Raw genomic sequence first — 25527 nt, forward strand, 5'->3', positions numbered from 1 at the left:
AAGAGTGAGTCTTCCAACTTTGTTCTTTTTCAAGATTATTTTGGGTATTCTGTGTCCCTTTCATTTCTGTATTTTAGATTCAGCTTGTCAGTTTCTGCAGAGAAGCCAACTAGGATTTTGAATGGAATTATGTCAAATCTGTAGATTAGTTTGGAGAGTATTGTCATCTCAATAATATTAAATCTGTTGATCCATGAACATGGGATATGTTTCCATTTATGTAGGTCTTTAATTTCTTTCGACAAAGTTTTGTAGTTATCACAGTATAAGTTTTGCACTTCCATTGAATTTATTCCTAAGAATAGATGGTCCCCAGTTTATGATGGTTCAGCTTATGATTTTTTTATCTTATAGTGGTGCAAAAGCAATATATATTGAGTAGAAACAGAACTTTTAAGTACATACAACCATGCTGTTTTTCATTTTCAGTGCGGTCTTCAATAAATTACATAAAATAGGCTTTGTTTTAGGTGATTTTGCCCAATTGTAGGCTTACATAAGTGTTCTGAGCACATTTAATGTAGACTAGGCTAAGCTATAATGTCTGGTAGGTTAGGTGTATTAAATGCATTTTCAACTTAAAATAAGTTTATCAAGTTTATTAGGATATAACCCCATTGTAAGTCAAGGAGCATCTGTATTCTTTTTACTGTCTTAAATGGAATTTTTATCTTATTTATTTATCTATTTATTTTGAAATGGGTTCTCACTGTGTCGCCTAGGCTGGAGTGCAGTCGTGCCATCATGGCTCATTGCAGCCTCAATCTCAGGCTCAAGTGATCTTCCCATCTCAGCCTTCCGAGTAGCTGGGATCACATGCACATGCCACCACAGCTGACTGAATTTTTAATTTTTTGTAGAGGTGAAGTCTTGTTACGTTGTAAAGGCTTGTCTCAAACTCGTGGGCTCAAGTGGTCCTCGCCTCCACCTCCAAAAGCATTGGGATTATAGGCATGACCACCATGCTTGGCTGTTTTTTAAATTTTATTTTTGAATTGTTCATTGCAACCATATAGACAAACAATTGATTTTTTTCATATAGATCTCGTATCCTACAGTGTTACTGAACTTGTTTATTCGTTCCAAGAGGGTTTTGTTTGTTTGTTTGTTTTCTTTGAGACGGAGTCTCCCTCTGTTGCCCAGGCTGGAGTGCAGTGGTGCAATCTCGGCTCACTGCAACTTCCGCCTCCTGGGTTCAAGCGATTCTCCTGCCTCAGCCTCCCAAGTAGCTGAGATCACAGGCATGCACCACGATGCCTGGCTAATTTTTGTATTTTTATTTTTATTTTATTTTGAGACAGAGTTTCGCTCTTGTCACCCAGGCTGGAGTGCAATGGCACGATCTCGGCTCACTGCAACATCTGCCTCTAGGTTCAAGTGATTCTCCTGCCTCAGCCTCCTGAGTAGCTGAGACTACAGGCCCAGCAAATTTTTGTATTTTTAGTAGAGATGGGGTTTCACCATGTTGGCCAGGCTGGTCTCGGCTCCTGACCTCAGATGATCCACCCGCCTTGGTCTCCCAAAGTGCTGGGATTACAGATGTGAGCCACCACACCCAGCCTAATTTTTGTATTTTTAGTAGAGATGGGGTTTTCCTAGTTGGCCAGGCTGGTCTCGAACTCCTGACCTCAAATGATTCACCCGCTTCGCCCTCCCAAAGTGCTAGGATTATAGGCATGGGCCACCGCTCCCAGCGCCAAGGGTTTTTTAGTGGATTCCTTAAGACTTTCTGTACACAATGTCATGTCATCTGCAAATAAAAATCATTTTACTTCTTCCTTTCTGTCTGGATGCCTTTCATTTACTCTGGATAGATCTTCCAGTAAAATACTAAATATAAGTGGCAAGAGTAGACACACTTTTCTTGTTCTGATCTTAGGGGAAAGCATCCAGTCTTTCACCAGTAAATGATGTTTGCTGAGTTTTTGGTAGATGCCCTTTATCAGATGAGGAATTTCTATTCTTTTTAATATATTTATCCCCAGCTACTCCTGACAAGTCTTGTGCACCTAATAAATGGTCAGTATATACATAATATGTAAAACTTTTATGATCATTTAAATCTCCCTAAAAATGAATATGAACAAATCTATCATGTAATGAACACTTTATTCCATTTTCTTTTCTCACAAAAGCTCTCTTAAATTTGGTGTTTGTTTTATGCTAAATAATTAAATAATTCTTTGTAGTGGCATAACATACTGAATATACTTTCATTTTATTTTATGTTTCTGTCTCTCTGTTTTCTCTTAGTATAAGAAAATCCTTGAAATTAGATAATTTCTAAGGGAAAGGGGTCTATTTAGCTCACAATTTTGGAGGCTAAAGGGGCCAGATTGTTCAGCTGCATCTGGTCGACTTCGGGTGAGGGCCTCAGCTGTGTCATACATGGCAGAGAAGCAGATGGGGAAGTGGGCATGCATAAAGAGACCAAACAGTTGTACTTACAACATACTTACAGACAGCCTCACTTTAAAACAACTTACTCTCAAGGGAACTAATTCAGTCCTGTGAGAGCGAGAATTCACTCCTGAGAAAGGCATTAATACCTCTTAACAACCCTATCACCTCTTAAAGACACCACCTTCCAACACCACCACATTGGAGATGAAGCCACAGCATGAGCTTTGGTGGGGATAAACCATATTCAAACCATAGCAATTACCTAATGGAACAAAAAGACTTATTCCTTCAGATATACTTATGAGGTGAACAAATTATTCCCACAGACTCTAACTGGTTAGTTTTCCAGTAACCCAGTTGGGCAAAATATTTTGTGACAGGCCAGGCATAGTGGCTTATGCCTGTAGTCCCAGCACTTTGGGAGGCCGAGGTGGGAGGATCACTTGAGCCTAGGAGTTGAAAACCAGCCTAGGCAACATGGTGGGACCCCATCTCTACAAAAAAAAAATTTTTTTTTAATTAGCCAGACGTGATGGTGCACACCTGTAGTTCAGTCATGTTGGAGGCTGAGGCAGGAGGATCATTTGAGCCCAGATACTGAGTCTGCAGTGAGCTGTGATCGTGCCACTGTGCTACAGCCTGGGTGACAGAGTAAGACCTTGTCTCAAAAAATTTTTTTTAATATTGTTGGTAGTATCTTAAGTTAGCATTTACAAAAAATGAATGTTCAGGGTCCTTCCTGCTCTAAGAGCAGCAGCATGTTCTATAAACAACTAGCTACATCTGGGAGTTCTCATATTGATCATGGTTGTCTGTCCTTTCCCTTTGAGCACATTTGTCCTTGTTACATGGTAGACCCTGCTGATTTTTTCTGTCGATATCAGTGTTGCCACAGTATATACAGATAAGGAAAAAATAAATTACAATAAAATTAGAGCCAGATGTGAAATGACCAATGTTTCAAATAAATGAAGGAGGATGGAGTTGTTTGCTTCATTCTCTCTTAAGGCTATACATATAGTAGCTATCTGGGGAAGGAATTTTGGAGGAATAACATGAAGTCCTCATGGGAATAAGGATATTACAAATGTAAACAGGTACCTAAGCACTCTTGACCACGTGAGGTTGTTGAATATTTTAGGCACATTTTCCTTTGAACTGCAGTGGCATGATCTCAGCTCACTGCAACCTCTGCCTTCCAAGTTCAAGCGATTCTCTTGGCTCACCCTCCGGAGCAGCTGAGATTACAGGCATCCGCCACCATGCCTGGCTACTTTTTGTATTTTTAGTAGACACGAGGTTTTACCATGTTGGCCAGGCTGGTCGCGAACTCCTGACCTCAAGTGATCCACCCGCCTTGTCCTCCCAACGTGCTAGGATTACAGGCGTAAACCACTGCTCCTGGCCCACACTTTCTTTTTTACATTATTGTATCATATGATTACATTTTTATATGTTTAAAAACTAATATTCCTCAATGCAATTCTACCTTATTTTTCAGATTTATACTATGGTGGGGAAGCTTTCTCTGTAGAGCAGCCACAGTCTTTTACTTGTCCCTATTGTGGAAAAATGGGCTATACGGAGACATCTCTTCAAGAACATGTTACTTCTGAACATGCAGAAACATCAACAGAAGTGGTAAGTGAAGCAGCAGCCTTATGACTAAAATGATGTTGTAAAGTATATTATTTCTAACATTAATAAAGCTAGGTCACTGTCATCTGCTTCCTGCTCAGTGTAATGATACCATTTGCATAGTTATTAAAATCATCTTTTAACAGCAAATTTTTTATATCATGGGAGGCTGCATTTTTGCAAAATAATACCTCTTATTGTCCACACTGAGTTTCTTAACCTGTAGCTAAAACCACAGCATGGAGTCTTGACCAAATTCAGGAGCCCTTTATTCAATGCATTGTGAAAGGTTAAAAAGATGGCAACCTGCAGTGCATCTCTTGTTACAGTATCCTTGCTATCTGCTTAACTTTTCTTCCACAAGGAACTTCACAAGGAAATTTAAAAACCTTTGGTAGTATCATAATAATCCATTGTCACATCTCATTGTAGCATATCGCTGATCTTACCTGGTTTTCATCAGATCACATCTCTTGCTTCCTAGGTCAAGCTCTGGGGTCCCTAGAAGTTCTTCCTATCCTCATCTTTCCAGTGGCTAAAGGCCATGGACCCAGAATAATACACAAAGAAAGTCTTACCTTGAAAGCTTGTTGGATTTTTTACTTGACATCTGAGTCAGCATGCATCCACCTTCAAGAATGATAAAGTACACCTAAGAGTCTCTCCCCCACCTCTTTACCATTGATAATAATAGGTAAAGTGAAGGCTTTATATGGAACTATAGATACTGAATTGGGAGAATTTTGGCACAGTAATTGCATATTGCATCAACTAATAAGCCCCTAAATGTACTCAAAACAAATTAATTGAACCCAGAGAAATAAAGTAGCATGCTCAAGGACATACAGCTTAGTAAGGGGCAGGGGTAGGGGCAGGTGTTTGGACTCAGCTAGAGTCCCTCTGGGTTCCAGAGTCTCTACTTAACTCTGCTACAGCTATGTATATAATATAGGGTTACTTTTATTCCCACTGACACTGCTAGTTTGATGCTTGAAGTTGTTATAACATGTATAGTTCAAACAGTAGGTAAATTTATTTTTTATAGACATCAAGCCAAATTTTACTGTCTTAACAGCTCAGAAATGCTCTGATCTTGCACCTAGGAGAGCCTCAGAGTACTGTTCTCACATTTTGTTACTATTCTTAGTTTGTTCTTTTTATTCTGTAAAGTGACTTTGCTTCCTTTTGGTACAGTCCCGCATACCAGTATGTAGAATCCTGATTCAGTTGCATCTCCATGCTGGTTGTGGAAAACTTGCAATCATTTTTCTTTGATTTAATTTCTGTTAAGTTTGGGTCCTTTACCTAAATACTGTAAGACAAACATGGAGTTCTTATTGTAAATTAGGCATCCTTAAAATCATTATCAGGCTGTGCACAGTGACTCATACCTGTAATCCCAACACTGGGAGGCTGAGGCTGGAGCATTGCTTGAGCCCAGAAGTTTGAGATTGGCCTGGGCAACAAAGTGGGGCCTTGTCTCCACAAAATTTAAAAATTAGCTGGATGTGGTGGCACATACCTGTGGTCCCAGCTACTTGGGAGGTTGAGGTGGGAGAATTGCTTGAGCTCAGGAGGTTGAGGCTGCAGTGAGCCATGATTGTGCCACTGTATTGTACTGCAGCCTGGGTGACAGAACAAGACCCTGTCTCCAAAAAAAAAATATGTATTATTATATATAATATATAAATATCATTATATTATTGATAATAAATATATAATATATTAATAATGATATATAACAATAATATATATTATTATTATATGTTGTTATTATTATCAGCCATTAGTCCCTAGTATACTATTTTCATCACCCCTCAGGGGCAAGACAACTACCCAGTTTTCCATAACCTTGCCTCTGGTTGGTTTGTGCCACGCCCGCTGCCCCCAAAAGTAAATACTCAAAATTTGTTGTTTACACTCTGGCATACCTGATACACAGTTTGAAAATTAAATACCCACCACCTACAAATGCTACCATGGTGTGTTTCTTGTGAGTTGTGTTTATGCCTTCATTAAGTTTCCAGGCTTTTGGTACATAGCCCAAGGCAGTTGTCACTCTATTTTCATATTGGTTTTTGTGGAATATTTTAAGGATTTATCTTTCCTCATTAGCCCTTAATCTTTGCATGAGTACTATATCTACATCTGTTCCCACCCATACACCTAGACATTTCAAAGTGAAAAATGGCGAGCAGATAAGAATCTTTAATATAAAAGTACAGGATTTCTTCAGGTCACATGGGTCAAGTCCTAGAGGCAGGGCTGGCATTCAGCAGGTACAGCCAAGTGTAGCATGCTGACTAGTGTCCATTCTGAAGGATTGGTGCCTATGCCATACCAGTTGTTAAGTGTTTTGAATGCCTCTCTGTATATATGTGAAACATATTATCAGCTCCAGTGTGCTACAGTTATATGTAAATGTCCAGGTGATATTACTGTGTGTCCCCTCTCACCCCTCAATGTTTTGCATTTTTGAATTAGGGAATTCAAGAGTGATTTACATCATTTTGGTTTGGGGGATTATATCTATACAACAGCTTGCTATATCTCCTTTTCTATTCTTCTTAACATGTTCCTTTCTAAATGCTCTGTTTGCTATCTTGCTTTGCCCCACGTTACCTGCATGTGTCCTCTAGACCTAGATTCCCCAACCCCTGGGCCACGGACGGGACCAGACTAGTACCCGTCCATGACCTGTTTGGAACCGAGCCACAGAGCAGAAGGTGAGCAGTGGGCCAGCAGGCATTACCGCCTGAACTCCACTTCCTGTCAGATCAGCAACATCATTAGATTCTCACAGGAGCACAAGCCCTTTCGTGAACTGCTTTCTGATTTCTTTGGAATTATTTTTCAGTATAGCTAAATTATATTAATACTATTTCAAGTTCTGTGAATTCTCAAGATGTCATCATACACGTAAATTTTTGTACAAGAACCATGTTTAAAAGTAAAACATAATTGCTTTTTAGGACTTTCTAAATTACTTGTAAATGCTGCTCTTTAGAAGCCAGTGACAAATCTAACTTCAGCATTATGATGGGAGAATGGAATCGAGAGGGAAAATAATTTAATATGAAGTAATTCACAATTGTAAGTTAATTTCACTTATAATTGAACACTTACTATAACTGTTCACTGCAGCAACAGAAAATTAGACTGTAATCTAGTTGAACAGTGTGCTCACTCAACTCTTGAAAGGACCTTTATTTATATTGGCAAAATGGATGGCCAAGGTGCAGGTAGCTACAAGCTAGACGGTTCTACAAGGCCCAAAAGGAGTTTCTTGACCATGTAGCATAGATCATCCACTAGTCCTTTATGTGTATTCTCAAAGCAAAACTTGAATTTCAGTCTTGTATTCATTATATCTGCAGATTTTGTAGGATAAACTAATACTTTTAATTGGGCAGGAAGTTGTCATTGGCCGTGGTAGTTAGCTTAATAGAATGTCTTTCTTCTTTTTTTCTTTCTTTTTTTTTTGTATAAGTACGAAAGTATAACACATGTCAACAGGTTTTGTGTGTTGGCTTTAAATTTAGATGGCTCTTTTTGGGTCATTACTCTTCTATGGAAAAAGAGTGTTTTAAACCCCATTCCCCCCATAGTATTGCAGGTGATCAGAAAATCCCTTGGCATAATAAGCCTGGGTGTTTCTGTAGCTGAGTTCTAAGAGCCGCTTAAAAGCAGAGACATGAATTGTACCCCAGTTTGAAGGAATAATGAAAAATACCAATTAAAAAAATATTTTGGTAGAGACTGTGTCTCACTGTGTGGCCCAGGCTGGTCTCAAACTCTTGTCTGCAAGTGATCTCCCTGTCTCATTCTCCCAAAGTGTTGGGGTTACAGGCATAAGCCACTGTGCCCTGCCCCAATTTTGGCCCCAGTTTTTAAAAAGAGATGAAATTCATATGAACATTAATGTTGGCAGGAACTATGCTCATTTCTTGATAATGTTTTAACCTGAAGTGTTAAGTTAGTTCTGATTTGGTACTCAGTAAATGCTTAATGGATTAGTCCATGGTAACAAAATTATATAATATAATGAATTTAGCCAGTCACAACTTTAACTTTACCAACTTATCTGGATTTCATAGCATAGATCCTTGAACTAGAAATAGGAATGTGGTTATAAAGAATAGTTTTAAAGCTGTGCATAGTACCCAGAGAGAGAATGCTGTCTGATGTGGTTGTATTAGTTCAAGAGAGAGGCTAGAGGAAATCCAAACTTGCTTTAGAATGGTTGATAATTGTATGGGGAAGAATATGTGGAGCTGTTGTTTTAAAAAAAAAAAAAAATCACTCATGCTGACTTTAGGTGCTTTCATAGAGGAAAAGTTCTGTACATTCAGCAGTGACTCGGTGTTTATATGTGGAGTAATGACTTAAGAAGGTATGTTTTAAAGACATTGGCAAGAAACTGTGCTATAATGTGCCCTAACTGGTTGCTGGCTGGCAGTCATGCCCTGGAACCACGTGGAAAAATGGAGACTCTGTACATCCTTGGGATGGGACCTCATCTCATTTGGTAAAGGCTTCCAAAGGGGCTACAGATAAAAAGCAAGATTGATGGTGACCCTCAGTGGCAAGGTGAAGGAGAAGAGGAAACTCGAGCAATAGCAGAGATGACACTGAGAATAGCAAGGACATTTGTGAATACAATTTTTTTTTTTTTTTTTTTTGGAGACAGAGTTTTTGCTCTTGTTGCCCAGGCTGTAGTGCAATGGCGTGATCTTGGCTCACTGCAACCTCCGCCTCCCAAGTTCAAGCAATTCTCCTGCCTCAGCCTCCCGAGTAGCTGGGATTACAGGCATGTGCCACCACGCCTGGCTAATTTTTTTTTTTATTTTTAGTAGAGACGGGGTTTCTCCATGTTGGTCAGGCTGGTCTCGAACTCCCGACCTCAGGTGATCCGCCCACCTCAGCCTCTCAAAGTGCTGGGATTACAGGCGTGAGCCACCACACCCGGCTGTGAATACAAATTTTTTTGTTATGTTAGGTAACAATAACATTTGGTGCTTAATATAACAGAGTAAATACAGTTTTTCAGTATCATTGTATATTTAAGCTATGTTTGCCAAACTTACATAGTTTGTTAATAATCAACCAGGACCTTCGTCAAAATAGATTGTTAAATTCCTCTGTTTCCAGGACTAGGAAACTGTATTTTTAACAATTGCTCCAGATGATTTATATTCTTTTTTTTTTTTTTTTTTTTTGAGACCGAGTCTCACTCTGTCACCCAGGCAGGAATCCAGTGGCTCCATCTCGGCTCACTGCAACCTCCACCTCCGTGGTTCAAGCAATTTCCCTGACTCAGCCTCCTGAGTAGCTGGGATTATAGGTGCACGCCACCATGCCCAGCTAATTTTTTGTATTTTTAGTAGAGATGGGGTTTCACCATGTTGGCCAGACTGGTCTCAAACTCCTAACCTCAGGCAATCCACCTGCGTCGGCCTCCCAAAGTGCTGGGATTATAGTCGTGAGTCACCATGCCCGGCCCAGATGGTTTATATTCTTAGCCAAATTAAAGAAATACTGACTTAAGCCAGTTAAGTAAATCTTAATTGACAAGTTGTTTAATTTTAAGCTTGTGTGTTATATGGAATTTTCCTGTACAAATAATAGATATTACTCTATCATGTGGCAGTGGAACTATGATAAGTATTAATGTTGACAAGCTGTCATAATTTTAGGGTCAGTACCCTAAAATTACCCTTTGTGTCGAGTTTTCCTGTCTTGTAAGAGATATTAGGCACCATGATGTGGAAATAAAGACACACTCAAAACTAAGCAGTATTTGTGCCCATGAGTGACACAGTAGCTTGCTCTGTCTCTCCTCCCGCTCCCCATCACCTCTTTCCCATTTCTCCTGCCCCGCTTTGCTCTCCTTTTTCTTTCTTCCTCTTGTTCCCTTCATTTCCTCTCAGAAAACACAGTCTTGAGAACAAGCGTTTTTGTCTTAAAGCGTGAGTTAGCTTGCTAAATATAAAATGTAAAACCGAAAAGATGACCAGGCCTCTGTGATCCCATCATCTGAGCTTAGTTTTCCTTTCCAAGTCCTCATCTGAGTTAACTTTATGTGACCCAAGTGTGGCAACATCCTATCTTGATTTTCTTTTTTCTTTTTTTTTGAGATGGAGTCTCTGTCGCTCAGGCTAGAGTGCAGTGGTGCGATCTTGGCCCACTGCAACCTCCACCTCCTAGGTTTAAGTGATTCTCCTGCGTCAGCCTCCTGAGTAGCTGGGATTACAGGCGTGTGCCACCACGCCCAGTTCATTTTTGTATTTTTTAGTAGAGATGGGGTTTCACCATGTTGGTCAGGCTGGTCTCGAACTCCTGACCTCGTGATTCACCCACCTCAGCCTTCCAAAGTGCTGGGATTACAGGCGTGAGCCACCGTGCCTGGACTAGCCTCTTGATTTTCTGTGCCAACTGTCAACCTGTGTGATCCTCCCACCACAGTAATTTCTTATCCTCAGTAATTCTTTATCCCTAGTAGTTATGGAAGTTTGGTTGGCTGATTGGTTGGTTTTATATTATTTCTCTATGAATGAAGCAGTTCTGAATACCTTCATCCTGACATCTTAGCAGAGTTCCTCCAATGAAATAAAAAAGATTTTGAGTATAGAACCAAAGTCAGTACATGATAAGGAAGGATCTTGACTTTCTTTTTATTTTGCATGCTTGTCTCAAAGGTGCTTTTCTACTTGTTAAATTATCTATCTTACTAGGACATTCTTAGTACTTTGATGTCTCTGCTTCCCATTCTGTTTTCCTTCTAGGAATCTATATCCTTGTGGAGACTTTTCTCATCTACCAACATTTTTATGTCCCCTCAAGTATTGAAGCCTCTGCAGCTATCTTTGGATAGCTCAAGTTGTTTATAGATTTTACCCGAAGACCAATCTAAAGGAAAGTATCTTAGAAGAAAGATGCCTTTCCCTTTTGGTGGTTACTTTCTCTTTAAATAAAAATGCTATACAGCCTTATAATGTAATAAAACTATAACCCAGCACTTGTTAACGTTTTCAGAATGATGAGTCTCTAAGGTGGCTTGTGTTATTTTTAAATAACTGGAACTTGTTTTCTGTTTCTCCAAACATTGCTGGTCTTTTTTTTTTTTTTTTTTTTTTAAAGCAAGTCTGGCCGGAGTTTAAAACCAAAGAGAAATCACACTGTCCTGCATCTGTCAGAGTTTACAGTTTAGCTAGGTAAGACCAGAAGCACATGAAAAGTAAAATATGTATATCAGACATAACCAGGTAATGTCAGAGTACAGGAATGGTACAGATAGTAAAAGTTAAATTCCTAGTAAAGAGAGAGAGTGGATAATCTGTAAATTTGTGACACATACAGCTACTTTTCTGACAGAGGAAAGAATCTTACCACCTTCCTGGCATCTTCTAAGAAAGGCATAGGCAGGTCTATCTACTTCTTTTTCTCATTTGCCTCCTCACATTCCATTTTGACCTCTCTGGTTCTTTTGCACACTGTATGCTTAACTATTATTTCTCATGAACATATTTGGGTTTTCCTGAGGATATTTCTCAGAGTCCTGAGTCACATAATCAGGACAGCTGATTAGGCATAAAAGAGACCGATACCAAAACAGAGTTGAACTCTCAGGGGACTTCTGCTTTCTAGTTGTTAGAAGATGGAAAGTTATATTTGGGCTCCAGGAACCAGAGCAGTTTGTTTTCCCTCCATACCCCAGGATTGTCCTTCCAAGTCTCACCTTTTCCATCTCCCCTCATTTCCAGCACTACCACCTACTCCCACTGTGCTGTCAGCAGACAATAAGGCCGACCAATTGCCTAGATTTTGCCTAAGTGAAAGAATTTCGGCACATGTACTGGCAAGATGAATCACATATCCTGTCTTTAACCTTCTTATTTATGGATAAAAACACAAGTCTACAACTTGAACTGTGCACTTCCTGGGGCTCCCTTTGGTCATGCTCCTTGCTTCAGACCTTTCTTCTTGTCCCTGTTCTTTAAGATTGAAGTTGTTCATACTTCAAGGCTTGGCTACCATTGTTAGAACATTATCTGCCCATTTGAATTTCGGAAGAGTAAGGGCCTTTCCTCTTTAAAAAGTTCCTCATTCTTTCTAGCCTTCCCCTCTCCTTCCCTCTGTTTCACCAATTCTGTTAACTATAGAAACCACCTTCCCAACCTGTCACGCACTCCCCAAACTGTGACTGTGTACACACCATCTTATTCCTACTTTCTCCTATCTCTTGCCAAAAGGCCCATGGAAAGTTGTTCTTCTACTCCTTGAGCCTGACCTGGTTACAAGCTTCTGGCCTACCACCCATTTCTTCGGGAAATAAGGTTAAAAAATGGGCTTCCATACCATATTGCCTTTGGAAGTCACATTCATAAATTTATAGACCCCATTTGCATATTATCAGTAATCATAATCTGTCTTACATTCAACATATCTGTTGAATGTTGGCACAGTTGCCTTTTATCAGACCTCTGCTGTCTTATTTGGGAATTGGCTCTCAAGTATAGCTCACTTTGGAGAAGTGTGCCATAGGCTTGTATCTGTCTTTACCGTTCAAGACTGGACTTAAACGTAAATGTGCACTAAATAGCACATTTTAAAGTTTTTTTAATGGTAACTATTTTGCTAGACCATACAAATGAATCAGGCAGGCTGTTAGAAGGCCCTGCCGGAGATCAAGTTTGGTGTGCCTGAAGCTGTTGTGTTTGACCCTGAGGGACCTTGTGTGAACAGTTCTTGCTTAGGCTTCTATTGCTTTTCAATAATTCAAGATCTGCTGTTTTTTTTTATTGGTTAAAACTTGATAATAGTAAAACTTACAGCAAAATACTCATCCGGAAAGATGTCTTATTGACGTTCATTTATTAAGCTGCTTTCTTTACTTCTATTTCAGATTTGTCCAATATGTGCAGCGTTACCTGGAGGCGATCCTAATCATGTCACGGATGACTTTGCAGCTCATCTTACACTTGAACACAGAGCCCCTAGAGATTTAATATCCTTTTAAGAGATGACAAGGAAAAGAGTTGTTTGTAATGTTTGTCATTTTGATTTTTTGTTTTGGAGACAGGATCTCGCTGTGTGGACCTGGCTGGTCTCAAACTCCTGAGCTCAAGTGATCCTCCTGCTTCAGCCTCTTGAGTAGCTGGGACTATAGGCACACACGTGCCACTGCATCCAGCTTGTCATTTTGATTATTTTAAGGATAATATACCCCGAAAGAGGAAAAGTAATCTCCAAATTATTTTTACTTATTTGCACTTTTCCTAAAAGTGACTCAGTGTTGAGATGCAATTTATTTGTCTTTTTGTATACTATCACTGTTGTATGAACCATTTTCATTAAGTGGAAGTTGACTTGTCCTTCATCTTTAGTTCATTACAATTAGATTTTTTTAAGGCAGTTTGACCAAATTGCGTCTTCCAGGATGGCGTTTTCATACAAAAGCGGAAAATGTTAATCCAAATTAAAATTTAATTAGTTAAATATGAAGAGGCATTATTTGCTTTCCCTCTCTGTTCCTCTGCTGCCTTACCCTGTTGTGGCTATGGTGTGGTGAGATGGTGGGGACAGGTGTGCATCTTGGTGTTCCTTTCCTTTTTGGGGTCCCCTTCTCCAGAGAGAGCCAGTTCCTGCCCAGTTCCTGAGTAGGATAGCATAAGGTCAGCTCTAGCTTTAAATTTCCTTTCCTGCTTTTCTTTTTTTTTTTTTTTTTTGAGTCAGAGTCTCGCTCTGTCGGCCAGGCTGGAGTGCAATGGCGCTATCTTCAGCTCATTGCAACCTCCGCCTCCTGGGTTCAAGCAATTCTCCTGCCTCAGCCTCCCAAGTAGCTAAGATTACAGGTGCCCGCCACCATGCCCAGCTAATTTTTGTATTTTTAGTAGAGATGGCGTTTCACCGTATTGGCTAGGCTGGTCTCTTGGCCATGCTGGTCTCGAACTCCTGACCGCCTGCCTCAGCCTCCCAAAGTGCTGGGATTATAGGCATGAGCCACTGCGCCCAGCCAATTTTTGTATTTTTTTAGTAGAGGTGGGGTTTCACAATGTTGGCCAGTCTGGTCTCGAACTCCTGACCTCAGGTGATCTGCCCGCCTTGGCTTCCCAAAGTGCTGGGATTCAGGCGTGAGCCATCACGCCCAGCCTCCTGCTTTTATTTCTGCATTCCCTTCCTTATCTCTCAACAGTTTCTGGCAGTGTTCCCTGAGATAACTGGCCTACCAGAGCAATTAATTTTGTGGACTCAATGCTTCTGGTTTCAGGTTATGAATTGTTCCTCTAAAACTATCACCAGCTGGGTACAGCTGGGTACAGTGGCTCATGCCTATACTCCCAGCACTTTGAAAGGCCAAGGTGGGAGGATCACTTGAGCCTAGAAGTTCGAAACCAACCTGGACAACATAGGAAGACCCCGTCTCTACCAAAATAAAGAGCTGAGCTGGTAGCACACACTTGTGGTCCCAGCTACTCAAGAGGCTGAGGTAGGAGGATCGCTTGAGCCCATGAGCTCAAGGCTGCAGTAAGCTATGATTGCACCACTGCACTCCAGCCTGCAACAAAGTGAGACCCTGTCTCAAAATACATACATATATAAAATCATAATATAAAATTATCCAATATATAAATTTGATCATATCACTTTCTCTAGAACCCAAACCATCCTCATGAATATGATGGAACAGTGCATGTACCGTGACACCTGAAGGCCTCTTGGAGCTACCCATCTGGTCCTTAAATAACTCCAGAACCATCAGCTGAAAAACTGAGAAGCCAGCAAAAAAATTAATCTGCATTATAAAGCTGGTCTGTTTGGTGCTTTAAAGGAAAAATCTCTTCTATATGATCTGGCCTCCCCCACCTCTCATTTGCCTTTGTGGAAACGTAAGGTTGTCTTCATGAGTTTTGACAGCTATTTGTGACTCAGGACCTTTTTCAGTTTGACTCACACTCAGCTGTGTAAGATGGTTGGGGCTGCTGGGAATTTGACTTCATGATAAATGTCATGTTAATCTGTCTGTGTGTCTTACACAAGAAATGCAAATCTGTTTTCTGCTTAGCAGCAGCATTGGAAAGAGGCTTGAAGACAGATTAAAACTAATAATCCAAAAGGAATCTTTGATCTGCTGAATATAAATTCAGTGTTGTTCCTTTTTCATTATAGGTGGTATTTGAGATTTCATGAGCTATATAGAGAAACTTTCTTACCTCACCCACCCAATACACACACACACTCACATGTTGTCTTACATTTGAGTGTCTTTTTAGGATTAATAGCCCACATAGATAAGAGTTGGGACATTTGCACTTTAAGTTAAATGCGCTGTTTTTAAATGCTTACAATTCAGGAAATCTTTATATCTGTCTAGCAAGGACTCAAGTGATTTTTTTTTCCTTTCTGTGAAATACTTTCGTTTTTTTCTTAACTTTTGGGTTATGATGAATCGAGTGGTGTTCGACATGTACGTAGAATGTTTCACCCTGGCCGGGGATTAGGAGGTCCTCGTGCTCGTAGATCAAACATGCACTTTACTAGCAGTTCTACTGGTGGACTTTCTTCTTCTCAGAGTTCATATTCTCCAAGCAATAGGGAAGCCATGGATCCTATAGCTGGTAAGTTAGTTTCACATTAATAAGGGAAATGGCAGGGGAAGGAGGAGCTTCCTTTTAAAACTTTTTGTGATGCCAGGTGTGGTGGCTCACACCTTTAATCCCAGCACTCTGGGAGGCTGGAGCGGGTGGATCACTTGAGGCCAGGAATTCAAGACCAGCCTGGCCAACATGGCGAAACTCCATCTCTACTAAAAATACAAAAGTTAGCCAGATGTGGTGGTGGGTGCCTGTAATCGCAGCTACTCAGGAGGCTGAGGCATGAGAATCGCTTGAGCCTGGGAGCTGGAGGTTCTAGGGAGCCAAGATCGCACCACTGCACTCCAGCCTGGGTGATGGAGTGAGACCTTGTCTCAAATAAAAAAACAAACAAACAAACAAAAAAAACAACTTTTTGTGAGATTTGTGTTCTTAGTCTCACCTCTCTGATCATAAGCCATGTTCTTTCACAAAATTCCCAAATGTGTTAAAAGTGTAAAATGTGTTAAAAGCAGACACTTAACATAAAGTAATACATACACTTCTGGCATTGTTTAAGTCCAGTAGTCCCCCCCCATATGTGGTTTTGCTTTCCCGTGTTTCAGTTACCCACAACCAACTACAGTCAAAAAAATAGGTGAATACAGGACAATAAGATACTTAGAGACCACATCACATAACTTTCATAGTATATTTTTAGATTTACTGTATTTTGTTGTGAATCTCGTACTGTGCCTAATTTATAAATTAAACTTTAGCACAACAGATAAGTATGTGTAGGAAAAAACATAGTATACATAGGGTTCTGTATTATCCAAATGCTCATTTCAGCCATTCACTGGGGGTCTTGGAACATATCTCCTGCAGGTAAAGGGAGACTACTGTTCTTAGAGACATAAGATGATAAGAAATGGTTTTATGTTGTATTTGTGGCCTCTATTGAAGCCCAAGGAAATCATAAAAGATTTCAGCTTGAATACCTCCAAAATTTCATGGTTAAATCTCCTTAAGTACACATAAAAAAAAGTCCAAAGCACATTTGAAATTAGGTTTTATAAGGTATAGCTAACATTTTTAAGAACATGTTATGTGTAAAATTCTGTCACAGATTTATGCCTATCTCAGATGTTGTGCAGGGCGCCTCATGGCTTCCAGGTACACAGTCCACCACATGGACACATTTCAGAACTGTTATCTATAGCTAATTGACAAGACTAAAGAATTAAGCTCTTCTCATGGAAGAAAGGAAAGTAGGACTTAATGTCCTGACCTTGATTTGAGAACTGTATTGTTATAGAACATACTGAAAGGTACATGTTTAATAGCTTGGGAAGAATCTTAAAAAACAAAAAAAGAGAAAACAGTTTTTGAACCTGGCCATGTCACTGAGTCTAGTACATGACAAACCTGGGAAGTTCATAGCAGAACACAGGGTCACAATAAAATACAAGAAATCACTGTAGCCTGGCAATCTGCAAGACACACCAAGCAGATAAGTGGTAAGACTGTGGGAAGTGTGCACACATTTAAAGCAATAATTCTGGAATGTGTCCATGTGGTGAAGTGTGCACCTACCTGGAAGCCATGAGTACCCTGCAGAACACCTAAAACACTGATAAGTATAAATCTGTAATAGAAACTGAGAACATCAGAGCTAAATGACAACTTAGGAACACAAAGGAGGAGGCAGCAGACACTGGAGGCGGGTGGGAAGAGAGAGAGGAGCAGAAAGATAACTGTTGGGTACTGGGCTTAATTGGGTACTGGGTAATGTAATAATATGTACGACAAACCCCTGTGACAGGTGTTTAACTGTGTAAAGGACCTTTACATGTAACCCCAAACCTGAAATTACAATTTAAAAAAGAGGCCGGGCGCGGTGGCTCACGCTTGTAATCCCAGCACTTTGGGAGGCCGAGGCGGGCGGATCACGAGGTCAGGAGATCGAGACCACGGTGAAACCCCATCTCTACTAAAAATACAAAAAACTATCCGGGTGTGGTGGCGGGCGCCTGTAGTCCCAGCTACTCGGAGAGGCTGAGGCAGGAGAATGGCGTGAACCCGGGAGGCGGAGCTTGCAGGGAGCCGAGATCGCGCCACTGCACTCCAGCCTGGGCGACAGAGCGAGACTCCGTCTCAAAAAAAAAAAAAAAAAAAAAAACCTAAGAACAATTTTATACCTATCATGTTATTTAAAAGTTAGATATACCATATAAAATTTTAATTCCAAATGTGCTTTGGACATTTGGGTGTGCAACAACAAAAACAAGCCTAATAAATTGAGTTTGGGGGATTTAAAAAATATTTCTTCATCCAAAGGGAATATTACCTGCTATTTTGGTGGCAGACACTAAAAATTAAAGTAGTTTCTGGAGCAAAATTCAAAGTTGAGAAATTTTCTTCATTTGATTTTTTTTCTGTCAGTGAGTTAGTTTATTTTAGTGATAGACTGTATATTCCATGAAAGAGTGGTATAAGAGTGCTATTAAAAGCCTGGGATAAAGCAACAGTGAGCAAGAAAACAGAAACTGTTAATGAGTTTTAATTATAAAGAGTTTTTGCTGGCCTGAAAGTGTCTGCAAGGCAGTCATCGATTCCCCATAAACGAGGTAGACCCTCCACTTGGAAGAAGGCATTTCACTGTACCTTACTTAGATGAGGATGCAGGGACAGAGGTTTACACCTCTCTCAATGAGTATAGCCTTATGGACACAAGACAGTCTGGATTATAACAGGCCACTAAGTAGGCTGTACAGTCAGATGCAGCAGGTTCTCAGGAGCCACTCAGCCTTGCTGAGCACTGCTAGTGGTATCTACTGCAGTGGTACTCTGAAACAGCAGTACCAGAAGGTACTAGAGGGAGAAGGCAGAGGCAGAGAGTGTGTAAGGGCCACCATCAGAAATGATCCAGGCCTCTTGGACTGAATCCTAATAATTCATTCAGTCATTCAGTAAATGTTTAAATTCCTGCTATATCAGGCCCTGTTCTGAGAGCTGGGAATATAGTCAACAGTAGACCTCATCCCTGCTTCCATGGAACACATATTGAGAGAGCTTATATTATAATTGGGCCCACAGATAAACCACTTCATTAAATACTAAGAGAAAGCTTAACTAAATTAGTCTGTTATGCAAATAATTTTAAAGACAATTTAAGTTTTACTTCAAACATAATTCAGTCTGGGTTAATATTCATATGCATTTGCATTCTCTGTACACAGTAACTCCTGCCTCCAGGAGGCATTCTAGAATGTATTCAGCTCTTAACTGAAACTGTATGCTGTGGTGGTTACCTACCTGTTCACAATGCTTTGGATGTTGTTCCAGTAAAAGAGTGATCTGTAGCGTTTTGTTTTCCTCAGTATTAAGCCGACATTAATTGTCTTCATTTCCATTGGCAGAGCTTTTATCTCAGTTATCAGGAGTGAGACGTTCTGCAGGAGGACAGCTTAATTCCTCTGGCCCTTCCGCTTCTCAGTTACAACAATTGCAGATGCAGCTGCAGCTAGAACGGCAGCATGCCCAGGCAGCACGGCAACAACTGGAGACCGCACGCAACGCAACCCGGCGTACTAACACAAGCAGTGTCACCACTACAATCACACAATCCACAGCAACAACCAACATAGCTAATACAGAAAGCAGTCAGCAGACTCTCCAGAATTCCCAGTTTCTTTTAACAAGGTAGCTCATTTGTTAATAGAATTTTCTTTGGGAAGTAATGTTTTATTGCCACTACAGTCTGGAATTATCTTTTCTCTTTTGTGCATATATATTTCTTTAAAATTTTGTGTTTGATTAAAACTCACAGATCTCTGATTAAAACTGCATATTCAGTATTTCCCCAAGAATGTGAAACATAGTAGTTATTTTAGATAAATTAAGAATACTGGGCCAGACCCAGTGGCTCACACCTGTAATCCCAGCACTTTGGGAGGCCAAGGCAAGCAGATCGCCAGAGCCCAGGAGTTCCAAACCACCCTGGGTAACGTGGTGAAATCTTATCTCTACAAAAATGAGCCAGGCGTGATGGTGCGCTCCTATAGTCCCCGCTACTTAGGAGGCTGAGGCGGGAGGATCGCTTGAGCCCTGGAGACAGAGGTTTCAGTAGCCAAGATTGCACCATGCACTCCAGCCTTGGTGACAGAGTGAGACCCTGTCTCTAAAATAAAATAAGTGGTCTTCTTGTTCTCAAGGTATATATCATCATATAATATGAATTGTTTTGCCATAGTACCCATAAAGCTTAAACACTGTATCATTATATATATATGGTTCATATTAGGTGCATTTATCATAATTAACATTGCTTGTTATTGCCAGTTTTAATCTGCTTTGAAATATTAAAAATATAAGAAGGATTCCATAATACAGTGGCAGTTTTCTCCTGTGAATTTCTAAAAAAGCTAGATTTAAATTTTTATGGTTGGCACACGAAAGTAACTGTTAAAAAAAAATGGCTTCCTATGGTATAAATAATATTCAGTAAAACAGTAAACTCCTCTACTGAATGGAGTTCTTGTTTGCTTCTGAAACTGTTAGCAACTGCATGTATTTGTCTGCTGAAACTTCACAGGCATTTTATGTGACTTTTAGGAATATAAAGAATTTTTAAAAAGAGCAATGATGAGTGGAGACTTAGCCTCAACAGATAATGAACCTGGACTAATTTGGGCTTTTAAGGGAGCAGAGAGGAATATAAAGCAAGAACTGTAAAATGAAGAATAAAGTTTGTGTAATACATCATTCTCTCCAAAATGCAGTGTGTATGACAATTCATTGAGATGTTAGAAGAAAATATTATAATTTCTACTTATATTTCTTTTATCTCATGCTCTAATACAGTGGTGCATGTATATAGTTATAAATAACATATTGTGGGTGCAGAATAAAAAATGCTTGAAAATCCCTAGGCTAGAGCCCCAGCTTTGCCACTTACAAGTTTTGGACCTTAGGCAAGTCATTTCACTCCTCCAAACCTCAATTTTATCATCAGTATCCCAGAAGTTTTGCCTCTAGAGAGATAATTATTTTGAGGATTAAATGGAATACTGGAATGTGTATGGTCTGGCTCAGTGTCTGGCCTATAGTAAAGGCCCAATTAATGGTACTCGTTATCATCATTTGCTATGAAACCAAGAAAAACATTTTAAATGGGTAATTTACCTTTGAATTATCTATGCAAGGTCAGTAACTATGCCTGGTTATTATCAGATAATGCTGCTTAATGTAAGAAAACCACAGAGCCACAGATGGAGCTACCTGTTGCCATGTAGCCTTCCCCATAGAGACTGACCAGCAGCAGGTCTGTAACATACTAGATCTAAGTCCCTACCTCAAAAAGGAGATCTACTAGCATGCATTTCTACTGAGAGTTCACAGAACTGTGGGTGGAATGTCTTGCCAGTGCCCTTTGGAAAAGACATCTTCCTACCCACCCTTGCCCTATCCTTTTTTTTTTTTTTTAAAGACCCAAACTACTCAGCTTGATCTGTAATTTTTTTCTGTGCATTTATTCCACACCCAACTCTCAGAGCATGGTATAAGTGACCTCAGAGTGCTCTCTGTGGATTCTGGTTGTAGCTTCTTTTTTTTTTGAGACAGAGTCTCGCTCTGTCGCCCAGGCTGGAGTGCAGTGGCGCAATCTCGTCTCACTGCAAGCTCCGCCTCCTGGGTTCACGCCATTCTCCTGCCTCAGCCTCTCCAAGTAGCTGGGACTACAGGCGCCCGCCACCACGCCCGGCTAATTTTTTTTTTTTTTTTTTTGTATTTTTAGTAGAGACGGGGTTTCACCGTGGTCTCGATCTCCTGACCTCGTGATCCGCCCGCCTCGGCCTCCCAAAGTGCTGGGATTACAAGCGTGAGCCACCGCGCCCGGCCTGGTTGTAGCTTCTTGAAATCCCCCTTCTGTCATCTGATACTGTACAGATCAGATAACTGTACAGATAACTGATAACTGTATGGTACCATGCAGTTTGCAAACCACTTTCCACATCTTTTATTATATTCATGTGATTTATTTAAGGCAATATTTCCCCAGAAATACTCTCTTAACTTCATATATTCTAAGGAATATATGTAATTACTTATGTTCTTCCACCCCCAATTAATGAGGTTGGAGAAAGCAAAGTAAGAAAGATAGAGATCATTTACTGTTGGGCTTCTCAGAACTTCAAATATATTAACATGCATTGTGAATTTTCAAGGCAAAGAGAACGGCTGCAGTGTATGCAGGGGAGATCCTGCTCTCTGGTCACACAGCTCTTATGTGATATATATAGGGCCCAAGCCTTATTTTTGGTCTTTTCTTTGACCAGGGGCAGTTCCTATTCATGTTGCCCTGGAACTGATGGTAAGGTCACAGTTTCTTTGGAGTCCAAGATAGTTGACCTTTTAGAAAGTGATTGTTGGAGTGTGTAAGTCAGATCGGTCTTTTTTTGAGACAGAATTTCGCTCTTGTTGCCCAAGCTGGAGTGCAATGGCACGATCTCGGCTCACTGCAACCTCCGCCTCCCAGGTTTAAGGGATTCTCCTACCTCAGCCTCCCAAGTAGCTGGGATTACAGGCACGCACCCCCACACCCGGCTAATTTTTTGTATTTTTAGTAGAAATGGGGTTTCACCACGTTAGCCAGGCTGGTCTCAAACTCCTGACCTTAGATGATCTGCCCGCCTCATTCTCCCAAAGTGCTGGGATTGCAGGCATGAGCCACCGTGCCAGGCCAGATCTAATCTTTTGACAATGGGACCAGCTCATTTTGCTAACCCCAACTTGAAGATCCTCGCAAGCCTTGCAGTTTCATTTATATCCCAAATTTTATATTTCATCAGGAAATCTGTCTAATCTCTGTGCAGATGAGCCAGGTTTCCCAGCATAGCCCAGATCTCGTAAGTACGTGCATCAGGGGAGCAAGTCAGGCAGGTAGACCTTGTGTCTGCCCTGCTACACTGTAGGTCCTTGGTAGAAGAAATGTAGGAGGTTGTATGTATGTGTTTTCTTGCCCTCTCTAGCTTCTGCATATACCAGGAAGAATTAAATAGAGTAATAGAAAAAGTCAGAGGAAATTTTAGGATGTTTTTCAATTGAATATTCTGTTCACTGCAGATTTTGTTTTTTGTGTTTTATTTTCCTCTTTTTATTTACCTCCAGATGAAATTCTGGTTAGATACTTTCCCAAGCATCTAATCTGTAAGAAATCCTGTTTTCCTTAGAAAATTTTCACCTAGCTTTCTCTGGAGTGGAAAAAGTCTAAATGTATTTGTTTTCTCATTGAGTCTAGTTAAAGCATAGATTTGCACCTCCAGGTAACAGTATTGCAACAAGTGTGGGGAATTCGTCTCAACACGATTAAGGATAAATTAGAGCCAGGTATTCCAGCAATGTCTCATTCTGAATTTTGCCACCTGTAAAACTTCCGCAGTGGAGAGCATTGTAGAAATTGGCCATGCCATTGTTCATTGACTTTTTAACAATAAGGTCTTTTCTTTTTAACTTACACAGGTTGAATGATCCTAAAATGTCTGAAACGGAGCGCCAGTCCATGGAAAGCGAGCGTGCAGACCGCAGCCTGTTTGTCCAAGAGCTCCTTCTGTCCACTTTAGTGCGTGAAGAGAGCTCATCCTCAGACGAGGATGATCGGGGGGAGATGGCAGATTTTGGTGCTATGGGCTGTGTAGATATTATGCCTTTAGATGTTGCTTTAGAAAACCTAAATTTAAAAGAGAGTAATAAAGGAAATGAGCCTCCACCACCTCCTCTTTGATGACATCCCAATTCGCAGACAATGTCCTCTGTGCTGTATTTGCCAATGAAAGTGGACAACAACTATCTTGGGTTTGTTTGGTGATTGTAATTTCAGGTCTGTCACTCTTGTTACATTGTGTACATTCAAAAGGAAGAGAGAAAATATATATGATAATCATTTCCACTTAACTAATTTTTACTTCTAGCAGGTAAATGTAGGTAGCAGTGCAGGGGTGATCTCTGCTTCCTGTACCTTGACATGCAAAAGGCTCTCCTAATACTCCACATTCAAACTGAAGAGGAAAATTGAAATCTCTAATGAAGCTGCTGTGTGTATTTATGAATATTAATGAATAAAAACTGCTTGGATGGTTTACCTTAACTACTGCATGAGGTTTTTTGCAGCGTGCATGAGTTTTAGTGACCTTGTTATTTAAAAAGTTAAATACAAGGAGTAAAACTTAAAAATACAAAGCCCAAAGCTTTCCCAAACATTATTCAATGGTTACACGACAAAGTAGCTTTTGAATAATGTCTGCCTGAATCACCTTTCTTTGTGTGCCTCCTATGCACAAAGCCAGCTCTGCAGTGGAATCTGGGGATTATAGCCGGGTGTGGCACTCCGCCCTGTGTGACTGTCCTGTCGCCCTGTTAGTCATCTTGCCTGTGTGGAGCTCAGCCTGTCTCTTTAACTCATCTGTAGAAGACACACCAGTAAAACTACTGTTGGAATCTGCTGCAGGGGCCTTTGTGTGCCCTAAAAACAAATCCTGTTCATGTTTGTTTAAAGTTTTTACTTTTTGTGGTTGTTTAAAATTTTTTCAATTGTTAAATATGTTTTATTCAGGTGTAGATGAATTTCATTTATTGACTGTTCAACAGAGTTAACCTGAATTATGTTGTCTTTGTTTTTAAAAATCTCACATTCTCAATCATATTTTGCATTATTTATGTATTTGCTTTGTAGTTTGCTGAGACAGATCAGTATCGGGGAGCTTTGAGGACTTGCCTTCCCAGATTTGTCAATATATTACAACCAAATTCTTAATGCTAATTTTAGCACCTTTTATTTATTGGGTTTTTTCTGGCATAAAAAGTAAAGCCTTTTAATTGAATCATGCCACCTATATGCCTATATTATTAATCCAATGTGTAAAAAAAATGTACAGCTTTTTTTGGGTTTGTTTTGGGGTTTGGAAGGGCCGGATTATTTTTTATTTCCTGTTTCAGTTTTTGTGCATAGACTTTCACAATAGCTCCAAGGCAGGGACAGCGGGTTTGGGGGTTGGGAGGGCAGTTTTTGGAATGTAAATTTAGGACTTTTAAAAAGGTGCGCACAGCTTCTGATAAATTTATAACTAGACTTAACCTAACCATGTCTCGTTCCAGTTCTCTTTTCTCTGAGCCCTTTTCAAAGTCTCCTCTCTTTCTCCTGTCATCCTTTTCCTTTCCTGTCCGTGTATCTCCGTTTCTTCAACATGACAAGCATACAGACTTGAACACCCCTCCGGTGTTCTTCCGAGAACTGTGAAGTCCATGTTCATCCAAATGTAACCAAAAAAGAAGTCACCCTACACGTCTGAAAAACTGTTGCTTCTCCTCTGAAACTTCAAACTCCAACGATTTCCAAATACAATAGCTTTGTTTTCTTTAGTTTCTGTAATGGAAAATGTTTAAAGGAAAACTTTACACCAGGCTTCTGGTTACACTAGAAGTCAAGCCCATTAGGGATTTTCATTTTTTTTTTCAATTGGTTGTTGAGGAGTTTCAAAAATCAGTTTTCAAGCTGTGGTCTTTCAAACACATCTGCACATAAGTCACACATTTCAATAAAGCATTTTCAAGACTGTTGACCACTTGAATTTCTTTGGTGTTGGTGGATTAACCTAACCATTACTCAGAGATTTTATATCTCTAATCTAGTATTTTTTTCTTTTTATGCTAAACGTGGGAGATCCTGGTTTTGTGTGAATGCTTTATTTTGGATGTGAGAAATAAATGCCAATTATGTACTTTCCCTTTTCTGCACAAATTCTGGGAAAATGTAAAAGCCTTCATTTTTTAACATGGTTTTAGGGAACAGCTGTAAGTCCATTCAGAGCAGTTTAATTTAGATGATCACTTTAACACTTCAGAAGACCTAAGGAGT

General features: G+C 40.1%; 1 protein-coding gene across 2 annotated transcripts in view; it reads left to right on the plus strand.

The window, feature by feature from the left end:
- KCMF1 (potassium channel modulatory factor 1) overlaps window positions 1-23760 on the plus strand; it is an 80580-nt gene extending 56820 nt beyond the window's left edge. For both annotated transcript variants that reach the window (XM_055240562.2, XM_055240563.2), the window contains exons 3-7: window positions 3905-4044; window positions 12947-13048; window positions 15485-15659; window positions 19037-19319; window positions 23136-23760. In XM_055240562.2, coding sequence (XP_055096537.1) covers window positions 3905-4044; window positions 12947-13048; window positions 15485-15659; window positions 19037-19319; window positions 23136-23397 — 962 coding nt within the window. In that variant the 3' untranslated portion in view covers window positions 23398-23760. The remainder of the gene's footprint in view (window positions 1-3904; window positions 4045-12946; window positions 13049-15484; window positions 15660-19036; window positions 19320-23135) is intronic.
- The last annotated feature ends 1767 nt before the right edge of the window (window positions 23761-25527 follow it).

This window comes from Symphalangus syndactylus, chromosome 14, assembly GCF_028878055.3.
Source record: "Symphalangus syndactylus isolate Jambi chromosome 14, NHGRI_mSymSyn1-v2.1_pri, whole genome shotgun sequence".
NCBI lineage: Eukaryota > Metazoa > Chordata > Mammalia > Primates > Hylobatidae > Symphalangus > Symphalangus syndactylus.